Consider the following 12,472-nt stretch of genomic DNA (forward strand, 5'->3'; position numbering starts at 1 on the left):
TCTCTTGAGCTCTTGGCTTCCTTCTCTCCCTCTCTTGGTTTAGTGATTGCATCTTTGAGAGTGTGAAAGCATCTAGTGTATTTCTTTGTAGCGTTTGAAATTTTGTGGCACTAGTGATCCTTCAAACAAATATCATTAACTTGTTACTCTTGGATGTTGTCGCCTCCTAGACAGCTTAGAGGTGGTTACACCATTGAACCCTTCAAATAAGTTTGTGAAGGAGCCCCGATGGTGATTGTGAGAGGCTTTAAGCATGCCTCACTGGAGCGTTAAAGTGCTACTCTAGTGAAATTGAGGTATTGACTAGTTCATTGCTCTAATCAGGCTTAAGATCAAGTTGCTTGGTGTGAGCATCTTCTCGTAGTGAGCATTTCATAGTTGATAGAGGAACAGTTAGAAACTTGAACTCACCTCAATGTGAATTAGGGGTGATAGGTGAATGACCGATAATATGGAATAAAATTCATTATCTCTTGGTGTGAGCATCTTCTCGTAGTGAGCATTTCATAGTTGATAGAGGAACAGTTAGAAACTTGAACTCACCTCAATGTGGATTACGGGTGATAGGTGAATGACCGATAACATGGAATAAAATTCATTATCTCTTCCAAGTGATATCTCTTTTGCTATTTACATTAATGCAATTTACCTTATACAATTTATCTTCTTAGAATATAAATTGTTGCATGTCACCCTAAGATTGCAAACCTTGGTATAGTTGTAGTCACTTTATTTTGCTCTAGTAATCTCTAGTTTAATTTCCACAAGTTTTATTTTATCACTTAGTAATTAGTTTTTGAAACCACCTATTCACCTCCTTCTAGTCGATATCCTTGATCCTACCGTGGGCTCCTCTCTCTCCCTCCCTCCCTCTCTCCATATCTACATCAAGGAGCTCCTACCTTGTCCCCACCTTTGATTGTGCCATGTGTTGTGCTTTGGTTGATGGTGATGTCTCTCTCTGTATACAATAATTTTATAGTTCCCATACAAATGGAATGATATTTGTTGGAGTACCTCGACGAGCTATAGTTGCTCTTTGGTCGGATAAGTTGACCTCTTGAGGTGATTGGGTTGTATCCATGATCAACCATCATATTGCAGTATGATGCTTCTAATGTTGCATGATTTATTATCCATTTGTTGAAGAGAATCAATGTGTTACATATTTGTTTACAAAATGTTACAACTATTGTTTTAGAATATTTCAGTTTTCTCATCTTGTTAAATTGCCTTCTTCAAGGGGATGAGAAATGTTTCAATTTTTTCTCTCGAATTCATAGTCTTTTTTTCACAAGTATGCTTATAATTATTGCAAACGGTGTTTTCCAATGTTGCTTTGGATCATCACTGAATTTTATCGCAAACATGTTAAAGTGTGGTGCCTTCTGAAATGTTGTGGAATATTAACTAAATTTTTTGTGGGGTTTTAATACAACTGATGTAAGCAGGCAACTAAAATGTTGTGTCAAACACGAGGAAGTAACAGGGCACAAATATATTTGTTGTAGTGAGATTTTTTTTCTATTAGAATTGAAGGAAAGATTAAGAGAAATAAGGCAATGTTGTGGGCAACAAACGAGTTTGTTGTGATGGGATCGTAGTCTATCGGGATCAAAGGGCAAACTCAAGTGTAATGAAGCAATGTTGCGGGTAACAAACGAGAATGTTGCGGTTGGATTTTTTTGGTTAAGATTGGATAAGAGTTTTTTTAATGGAAAATAAATTCCATTAGACCTCAAGCTTAGCTAAATTACTAGTCACATGACTGGTTATAACATCTGAAAACTGATCTAGCCATATAATAGGATCATCCTCACCTAGGCTATCATCATATATTGCTAGAGTATTTACCATCGAGTTACAATCATGGGTAAAGTAAAATACCCCTGCTTCAGTGAAGTGTATCGATATCATACTTCGTGCCTCTATCGTCAAAACCCATCGAGGAGAAAGATCAAAAGTAGTTTCCTTCCTAGCATCAATGAGATTTTACGCATCAGACTCAAGAATAATTCTAGTTATACCACGTATACTTACTTGACGAAGAGCTACCAGTGCTGCTTCCAATTCCTCATGTAAGACATTACTAACTCTTTTGATTTTTTCTACACTTGCTGCTTAAATCTTGCTCATCTCATCACCAATATCAAAGGCCTGTCCTCCTAATTTGTTTTCCTTATTAAAAAGCCATCAATGGCTACTTTCAATGCCTGACAACATTGGATAATAGGTGATCCAATAGTTACCGAAACGCTAGCGCGTCCAAAAGAAATACGGAGTATATTTGACTACACATCGTCTAGATCATTCCGAAATGTAGGGTTCTGAATCCACGAGGGAAAACGGAGAGCGGTCCTTCTAAAATTGTTTAGGATCTGGTTTTCCCCCGCCGTCAGATGCCTACTTCGAACTCTCGTCTCCTCGGAATCTCGGATGTGTTATTTTCGACACAAAAAAAAAAAAAACTCGGATGTGCCACTTCGGCGGCCTCCAGCCTCCAGGCACATCTCGCCGGCGGCCGGGCCGTCGCACCCTCCTTCTCCCGGCGGCTCGCCGTTCGTCTCAGAGTTCTTCCCTCTTCTACTTTACCGAAGGCCCGCTGTCGCCTCGAACCCCGTTCCCTCCCCGTCGTCATCCATCGTCCTCCTCCTCCCTCCTCTACTTGACCGGAGTGGAGTGGGGATCCGTCCGGACCAGGGTGGTTTCTTCTTTCCTTGGTAAGGAAACCTAGCTTGCTTGGATGGATTCTTGTTCTAAGAGCTCTGTTCTGGGGTTTGTTCTGGGTAATCAAATCCCAATCTTTAGTCGCGGATTTGGTTGCTGCGTGCTACCGTTGTGATCTAATCCATCCGGACATTGTTCTGATTCGACTTCTAATTCGATCTCAGTTGATCCCCATAGGAAGTATTAAGCGTCTTTAATCCTAAACTAGGACTACCAATAACAGTTTATTTTCCGAAAAGAAAAATATTGGGGGTTCAGCCGACTGAACCCCCATGCTCTGAACTGAACTGAATATCCAAGAACAGACCGGCTCCAATGGATGACGCTGCAGGGAACATTCTCGCGCTTCTCTGCCGTGTACGCCTTGTTGATCTCATGGCCCATGAGGGCCTCCCTTCTGACAATTACAGGATATCTGTATCTACTCTGACGCAGTCGCTGGCTCAATATTCAGCAGCCATCATTCAGCTGCCTTCCGCTGATGGTGCCTTGTTGAGATCAGGCTTGGAATCTGCTCGCCTTTTCTTCCTTCAGCTGGGGTACAATTTGAGCGAGGTTGACCACTCGGATGATGCCCATGAATGGTGCAAGACCTCTGGTTATTATGCGGATCCTCAAATGTGGCTGGAAAAGTATGATTACAGGCCTGGTATTACTGTGACAGAGCCCAATGGTGCGATGGAATTGCCTCCGTCGGGGCTACCTGATATATTTTCAGTGTTCGGGAAAGTTTCTCGAGATATTTTGGATGCAATCAGCTTCTTGTTGAATTTACGTAGCTGTGCATTTACTGAGATACTCGACAACATACCGTTGAGAAGCCAGGAGGTATCATCTTCCGTTCTCTCAGCATGTTGTCATTCAAGGCCGTCCTTTGAAGGAGCACAGCAGCATAGCATTGCTTCTCAAGATGGTGAACATTTGCTCATGTTTTCTGAGCAGGACCAAACAATTGATAAGACTTTGCTTACCCTTGTTAAGTCGGATAGGTCAGGCCTGTATATCAAAGACTTACACGGACATTGGATTCTTGTTGATGGGGATCTTGGTCCACATGATGTTGTCGTCTATCCTGGCCTTGCACTTTATCAGGAAACTGCTGGCTATGTAAATCCAGCTGTACACAAGACAGAGGTTGGAGATTTACAGGGATGTATGTCCGGGCGATGTTCTTTGGTGTTCAAGCTCATGCCTAGATCAGTTGGAAGGCTGTGTGGTTCAGAGATGAGAGCTGCTGGCCATGGCATTGATGCTCAGTTTCAGGTCCCCATACCGGTTAATGATTTCATGAAGACAGATCATTCTGCCAATCAACTTCTTCCAAAGAACACTGAACCATCATCACATGCAGAACAGGATTCACGTAAGTTAGTGCCTCCCAGTCTTTACTATATGCAAATTATACATGAGCTGCTGCTGTGCCTCATGTCATGATGCTCTCTCCTCCATGCCAACCTCATTAAATCAGAGTGCATGGTAATATGTGTGTTAACATTTGCTGGTTACTTGGTTCAGAAGAAAAAAACTGCTTAGTGGCACCAATTGCTCCACCTGCCTCACATGTAACCATTTGTTGAACTAACATCTGCTGCATCTGTTACATTTTGTTGTTAATATGTTCTCAATATTATATATGATACATAATGAGATGTGGCTCAACATAAGTCCAATTCATCAAATATGAACCCTGGGCTCGATTATATCCCACGTGAATGAAAACACCCTTGTTCAGAGAAAAGAAAGGAGGCCCACAACAAAAACAATCATATTCTTTATAGGCTGCATATCATTAATATTAACATAGAATAGGGTCTAGACCATACCTAGGTTTAGAGTGATCTAGTCTATGCCAAGTTCATTTGCATAGTGATATAGTAAGACATCTCACTGATTTTAAACTTGATAAATCGAATCATGACCTTTACAATCATGGTATCATATGGTAACACAGTAGTATATCGGATGTCACAGAATTTGGAATAGAGTGAACCTGATGCATAGGCAGCTTAATCATTGTGTATTACAAGATACACTTTCTTTATTTGTACTCTTGTATGACTCTTAATCCAAGGTCGTGTGTAATAAAACCATTTTTTTAAAAGGATATACTTGATAATACCTTTGGACCATATTAATGGGAAAATATGCTAAATCTGAATGTGATTGATTCATTTTTTATGATTTTTGTATTGTAAAACTTGGGGCCTGGACCTCATAAAAATCTTTTTTTATTGCAATAACTTGTATTGATGGCTTGTTCAATTGTTTGGTATAGCATCATTTAATTCTGTGATGAAGAAAAAAAAGGGAAATACAAGAACAAAGCCACTCCCTCCTTCTAAAAGACTTCGCCTAGAGGCACAAAGGGTTCTCAAGGAGCATGTCCAGGACATTGCAGACAAGAAAGGCATCAAGCTGAGATTTTGCATTCTCAAAGAATGTGAAAGCCACATCCGATCGTTGGACAGTCCATGCGAGAACATCAGAATTGAAATTGGATGGCCACAAGGTTTTCCATTTGTCCATCCACATGACCTCCCGAACAAGGCAAAGCTTGGGTTTATAGAAGCTTATGATGGACTGCCTCCCAGCAAGAATGGAGTTAAGTTTTACTGAACCACAATAAGTGCATTCTCCTTTTAATGTTCTTCATTGTAGCACGGTGAAGGTATAATAGTGCTTAGGTTTCAGAATTGTTTACATTTTGGTGGTACAACATACAAGCTGGAGAGCCGTTTGAAAGTGAAAGCCATATTACATATATACATTAGGGACAATATTTTGCAGTACCGCGTGAGGTTGTGATCTACAATGTTATGTGAGACAAGGATCCAAAAACTGGTTTACTAATTTACCAGTTCAGGTTGGTACGACCGCTAACCAACGGTAACCGGCTGGTTAACAGTATTTTTCCCGTCTAGTATGGTTAGCAATTTTTATATTGTTGCTTTTACACATTGTTTCCTCAAAATATTGTGTTTCATAATCATTAGCACTAACATTACATCAAAATTTGTATGAAATCATTAGCACTGATATTACATCAAAATCTGTCGGGCAGGGTGTTTACTGGTCCAGGCCGGTATGACCAATGTAACCGGCCGGTTACCACTGGTTTTTTTTGTCCCCTGATGTAAGGTACCCAATTAGGTACATCTTGCAGAAGCAGCCTGAGAACAGTTTTTACATCTCAGCCTGAGGACAACTTTTTCTCTATTTTGTCAGTCCTCTTGCATTGTGGATCGCACTCTGTTTGCTCCTACCACTACCAGTTTCCAAACCCAACTGTTCCACTGTTCCCATTTCACCTCGGTAAAGTCAGTAATTTGTACTGATTTAGCCCTGTGCTACCGCTGATTTGGCCCTGTGCTACCGCTGTCATATACCTCGGTAAAGTCAGTAATTTGTACTGATTTGGCCCTGTGCTACCGCTGTCATATACCTGTCCTGAAAACTTGCACTTCAACGGCACCCAACCTTCCAAATGACATTTATGAAGTGTAGTGACATCCAATTCAGAGTGATTCTGTTCTGTGTTCCTGCTATCAGCGTCGTGGCTCTGAGCTTTCCCTAGAGTTCAATACACTCGAGTAGCAGCTGTAAAAGGCCATGTCTGATGTCATCTATCCATCTATTTTCAGCCATGGCCACTTACAGTGAGTTGTTTTTAAACTGGAATATTGGCATAATTTCTTAAGCTATCAAGCCATCGAGAGGTCCAGTTACACTGTTGCGCACTTGAGCTGTTGTTGACTATGCATTTAACCATTCTTAAAAAAATCCCGGTGCTTTTACATGATACTGAGTACTAACATAACGTAAATGAATTCTTTCTTCTGCAGGAGCTAGCCTCAGTAAATTTTGATGTATTACCAACCTTGAATATGTTTTGAATTGCCAAGGCTGGTCAGCAGTTTCATCTTATCTTCATGTTGACGAAGTAGCAATGTATACTGACACCAAATAACGTGGATACATAACTGTAGGTTCAGAATGTGTAAATGCACACACCTATTGTTTAGATTGAAACGGTGCCTACTATTTTCTAAATTCCAAATTGCAATAATTCATGATATTTCTTCTGAATGAAATGAAGAGGGGCATAAGATTTTGACGAGTTAGTTACGATGCAGAGTGACCCCAAGCTGAAAATTGCTTGTAAGTCAGCCTTTATTTTTTGTGTTAATTTAATTTTTACCACTCGATTGAAATCTCTTACTCCCTCAGATCACAAACATAAGTCCATAGAGCCTTCTCCTAAATGCATTAAATATAAGTCTATCATCATAACTCTGATGCACATTTTTGCTTCATTCTTCTGTATCTGTTCCTGCTTAAATGCACCATAATCAATATAGTAAATTTGTCATCCACCTGAGCTCTAGCAATAATTGAAAAACAATAGGGCCATTGTACCACTCACCTTAATTCTTGTGCCCAAGTCCAAATGGACTAATTTGGGATAAGCGCGAGTATCATTTTTGCCACTGGAGGGGGAGTTTGGATTCACATTTCAGCGAGATAGGTCGATTATAAAAAGAGAGAAATTTGGAGATGAGATGAATTTGGAAAGCATTGGTGAAAAGGAAGCGAGTATCCCTAACTTTTAACCATTTTGTTTGAAAATCCAGGGCTGCCCAGATGACATTGCGATGCCTTCTTTGCTTTTCGTGAGTAGTCTTTTGTTTCCCCAAGTAAATGTTGTTGGCGCGGCATGGTGCATAAATGTTGATGGTAATAAACCATCGATTTTGCTGATGTAGAGATCCGTGTCGCATGTCATGGTACGGCGACTAAAAGAATGTTAACTACAAACTACCACATTTGGCATACAAGCTGAGTTGCCGGATTGCTACATTCTCAAAACGACGGAAACATGGTGCCATTTGGCTGAGCTCTGAAGCTGGCGGTTCTTAGCTGATGCTGGGGGAAAAGCACCAGCGTAATACCTTGCACTTCAGATTCTCGCTCTGCTGATGCTGGGGAAGGAAAAAAGAACTGTCCAAACAGGCCATGTCTATTGAGCCGACCCGAGACCTACCACGGTAGGCACAACCTGATCTTAGGTGGGTCAGATTGTGCCTGAGCCCAGCGCGTGGCACGCGGTGCCGGCACGACACGGCCTGGCTTGGCACGCTAGCAGCCCAGTGAGGCACGATTGGTGCAGCACGCCATGGCTGGCCCAGCGTTTAGCCGTTGGCTCCTAGGGCTAACCCTGCTAGGTACAGACAGGCACGCGGGGGCACATCCAAGTTAACGGGTTGAATAGGCTGCGTCCAGACCGTTTAACCCGTTAACCTATTATTTTTAAATTTTCAAGTAGTTTTGTGGCCATTTGGGTTAAAAAAATTCAAAAAAAAAATTACAAAATCATTATTTTTCACCTATAAATAGAGGACTACCCTGCCCTTCCATCCCACACTAGTAACAACATTTGTTCTCTTGTTTCCTCCTCTCATTCTTGTCTCAAAGTTCTTGAGAATTTGCGATAATTTGATAAAATTAGTTTGAATTGTTAAAAAAAATCCGAGAAATTTCAAAACCATCATCCTGCTGTCTTGAAGAAATCTTGATGATTTTTTGCATCGTTATTCTAACTTGTTTCTTCATTCTTTGTTTTATTATTTGATTATTTCTAACTTCGAATATTTGAATTTTTTGTAGTGTCATGCGACATTGATCATGGGCGTCAATGATCATGATCATGACAATACGTCTATCGATCATGATTTTTTTCTTCAAGGACTCGCAAGATACTACAACCCCTTTGATAACAGTGCTACAGATGAAGAAGGATCTAACGGTGAACCTCTAGTTAGTTCACATGTAGTAGCACCTCCATCGTCAGGCTCTATAAGTGCACACACATCAGCAAGCACCGACTTTAAAAAATCAAGAACCGGTACTTCCGAAGTTTGGCAAAACTTTGAAATGTTCTACAGAGAGGAAGATAGGGTAAGTGTCAGGTATATTAGATGTTATATTTGCAAACATGAATTATTTTCAAAGCCCTCAGGTAGAACGGAACACTTAAAAAGGCACACCATAACTTGCAAGCAAAAGAGTGGAGCAGCCATGAAGCAGGCGGTGCTGCAGTACAACCACGACGGCTATATTCGTCATTGGGAGTATGACTCTATCAATGCTTGAAAGAGCTATACCGCTTCATTACAAGAGCAGATCTACCATTTAACATCAGTGAGTCTGCTGCATTTAAAGATTACATTAAGCAAGCTCATAGTTCTAGGTTCAAGCATGTTTTTAAATAGACAACTACTAGGAAATTGGTAAAATACTACAATGTGTGTTATAGCAAGTTTTAAAAAATATTATAAATATGTACATTTTCAGTTGCTTTGACCTCGAACATATGGGCATGTAGGGTTAGAGAAGATTATCTTAGTGTGGTTGCTCATTTTGTTAATAATGATTGAAAACTAGAAAGTAGAATAATAGGCTTTTAGTTAATTCATAATGCATATATCGGTGAAAATATTGCTGAAAAAATATCTCAAGTAGTTGAAGATTTTGGGCTCATAAATAAAATATTTCCTATCACTTTAGATAATACCGGTGCAAAATGTAGAGTAATGAATATTCTTACTTCATTGTTTAGTATATATGCGCAATCTTTCTTATTACATCAACATTGTGCTTATCACATTATTAATCTTATAGTAAAATCCGATTTAAAGATGTTGGCACAATATCTAGATAATTTTCGTACTGCAATAAATTTTATAAACTCCTCTAACCAACGTATTGTAGCATATAAGCAGTATTGTGTTGTAATAGGTATGTGTTCATGTAAGTTTGCTATAGATATACCGGTAAAATGGAACTCTACTTTCTTGATGCTTAAAAATATTATATCATATAAGAGCATATTTGGTGTGTTAATTCATACACACTATCATCAGCATAGGTCAAATTTTACTCACAGAAGCACATTGGTATGTTGCCGGAAGGATACTAAAGTTTCTTGAATTTTGTTATGATTGAACTATGAGTTTATCAGGAGTTTATCATCTAACATCTTGTTTAGTAGTGTATAATACTTTTAAAATTGCTACTCATTTAAATAGCTATGAAAATGATAATCTTTTAAGAGATTGTGTAGTTTCTATGAAATCTAAAATTTTAAAATATTGGAAAAAAATTCCTTTATTGTATATATTTGTCTTTATTTTAGATCCTAGAGCTAAAATTGCAGGTTCTGTAGAATCCTCACAATTCTAGGTGATGCTCTTGACCATGATTATTTTACTTATTATATTAATATTTTTTCTAAATTATTCGATATTTATAATATATATGAAACACATAATGCTAAAGTTCACCTGCAACGATCTCCACTAGCACCCATAACAAGTAAGAAGACGGCTACATGGGGAAAAAATATTTTGTGTAGGTTCTTCATTAAGAAGTTCAAACTATTTATCACGATAGTTTACGAGCGTTGGAATTTCAGCATCCGGATGAGAGCTAACAACCTTCATCAACAACAACGTTATCAGCCATGAAAAAAAAAATTAACATATTGCAATGGTGGCACGAGCACAAGACGATTTATCTAGTGCTTTCACTATTAGCATAAGATTTATTAACTATGAGGAACCGTCCAAATAGTATTCTAATTAATCACTAAGTCAATCACTGACACGATCATGACTTCAGCGATTAAACAGAATACCGCTCCGGTAGTCCCGCCATGTGTTTTGTGCCCAAGGATCGGAACACATGCCTTCCAACATATACATCACAACATAGCTTAATAAAAAGCGAGTAATAAACATTTATATTACAAGTATTAAGCATGCAACTGATTTCAACAATTTACAATAAAAACGAGCTAGGAGGAGATAAAACCTCTCAACTCCTAATCACAAAAGAACTATGCAGCGGAAAGTTAAACTTATAAACAACAAAAGAGAACGGCACCACATGCCCTTAGGCACCGTCTCAAAAATACTATTTTCAGAGTAGGACGCACTACTCTTACCCGCCACCAAGATCGGCAGGCACGAAGTAGCCAAAAACAGCCTCTTCCTCAGCAGCAGAAGTACCTGAAAGCGCAGGCATGAGTACAAAGGTACTCGCAAGGCTCAAACCATATAGAGCACATATACATAGCTCGACTCCAAGGATTATGCATTGATCATTAGCAAGGATGAGCCATAGGTTAGGTAAAATATATGCACTAAGCATCCTAGACATATTTGTAAGCGACTGAAACTTAACCAAAATACATGAAAACTACCCTGCAACTAATAACTGAATAAGTGTAACTGTAACCAACATATGTATCAATAAGTAACAAGAATCAACATCACCATCTCCCACATATCGACCCACAAATCATACTTGAAACTCTACGAACGATGCAGATGGACAGAAGCATGCTCATGACCGAGAACGCGGCAGTTCGAACCGTTTATACACCCTGTAGAGGGATGCTATTGGACCCACACGACATGAGGACCATTCGGCTTGTGCCACTGGCCAAAGTGCACACAAGGAGGTACTCGTGACAACATTTTCCAACCAACTCCAACCGTTTGGATCATGCATCGCTCGGCATGGCGGTACTAGAACTACTCTCGAAGCAAACTAGTACTGCTACAAGCCCGCCCGCTCACACCGTCGATGTCCATACCCAAAAAGCCACAGCTGCGAAGGTATTCGGCTCGCCTTACCATTAGATCGACATGTGGTGAGTAAGCTAAGTGTTAAAGCCAGGAACACCGACGATCGGTGCTTAACCGGCGTAAAGCAGTATACGGTGTCCGGTTCCCTCTACCGACCTACCCAAGGAAACTCTACATCCGGGCAGGACAAAACACCTCCTAGCACCGTCCATACCTCGTCTCATACTCACCACTCATACAACCATCTCAACCTCAATAAGTGTATGTAATCATAAGAAGGTCCTATACTCGCAAATAATACGATGCGCCGTCGTTCGACTTCTACCGAATGACCTAAGCATGGCTAAGCATATAAGTCGAACTCATACCTAAATATTGACAACATATCAAGGCTACAAGGAATGTAAATACACAAATATTCAAAGTAGAAGAATGCAATCGGCATAGGTTCTACCCATTGATACCCGACACTGACTCACTAAACATGCATACATACATAAGCATATTTCATCAATTTTAAACTTATCCAATTACACAAGATTGATCAATATGCTTAGTTGTTTGCCTTGATGCACTGGCTCAAATAGGTGGGGCGCGTCGGGATCGTCCTGAGCTTCCGGGATCGACGGACCGGTGTGCTCTATGAAACATAACGCGTGCAATGATAAGCATGAATGAAATGCAACAATATATGCCACAAGGCTCATATGAAGAAATGCCAAAAAAAAATGCCACATAATGCAAGGAAACAATTTTTCTAGATAGAACAAGTCATAAGGAGACTAGCAAAATTGGTTTCATAATTTTTGGAGCTACGGAGAATTTATTATGAATTTTACAACTTTTGGACCGCCTGATGAATAGTGACTACAGAAGTTCCACAGAATTCTGCAGAAGTTCCGGACTGCGAAACCCCCGGAAAATGGTCCGGAACTTCCAGACTGTCCAGAAAAGCTCCATTTTGGGGAAAAACTTTGTAAAATCGATTTGCAATCCTCTTTAATCCAAAGGGAAACATGTTTGAAATGGTTTATGGAGTCTAGAATTCACTCATCAACCTAGCAACTTGATTCACAACCCAAATCTCATCTAAATTC

At 39.8% G+C, this 12,472-nt stretch overlaps 1 protein-coding gene across 2 annotated transcripts; it reads left to right on the forward strand.

The window, feature by feature from the left end:
• The first annotated feature begins 2,580 nt into the window (after positions 1-2,580).
• LOC133891717 (uncharacterized) lies at positions 2,581-6,848 on the forward strand. 2 transcript variants are annotated; one of them, XM_062332455.1, is made up of 4 exons: positions 2,581-3,555; positions 3,670-4,090; positions 5,003-5,328; positions 6,570-6,848. In XM_062332455.1, the coding sequence occupies exons 1-4, from the start codon at positions 3,043-3,045 to the stop codon at positions 6,618-6,620; spliced, it is 1,311 nt and encodes a 436-aa protein (XP_062188439.1). In that variant the 5' UTR covers positions 2,581-3,042; the 3' UTR covers positions 6,621-6,848. The 2 variants fall into 2 exon arrangements, with proteins under 2 accessions (XP_062188439.1, XP_062188438.1); XM_062332454.1 differs by having other exon boundaries at positions 2,581-4,090.
• The last annotated feature ends 5,624 nt before the right edge of the window (positions 6,849-12,472 follow it).

This window comes from Phragmites australis, chromosome 14 (assembly GCF_958298935.1).
Source record: "Phragmites australis chromosome 14, lpPhrAust1.1, whole genome shotgun sequence".
Classification (NCBI taxonomy): Eukaryota; Viridiplantae; Streptophyta; class Magnoliopsida; order Poales; family Poaceae; genus Phragmites; species Phragmites australis.

What these genes read in the sequence shown, in the direction of transcription:
- LOC133891717 (XM_062332454.1), top strand. Translation starts at nt 3,043, where the DNA reads ATGGATGACGCTGCAGGGAACATTCTCGCGCTTCTCTGCCGTGTACGC. An exon ending in ACATGCAGAACAGGATTCAC is followed by an intron (nt 4,091 to 5,002) that starts GTAAGTTAGTGC and finishes TGTTTGGTATAG; the next exon opens with CATCATTTAATTCTGTGATG. An exon ending in TGCCTCCCAGCAAGAATGGA is followed by an intron (nt 5,329 to 6,569) that starts GTTAAGTTTTAC and finishes TTTCTTCTGCAG; the next exon opens with GAGCTAGCCTCAGTAAATTT.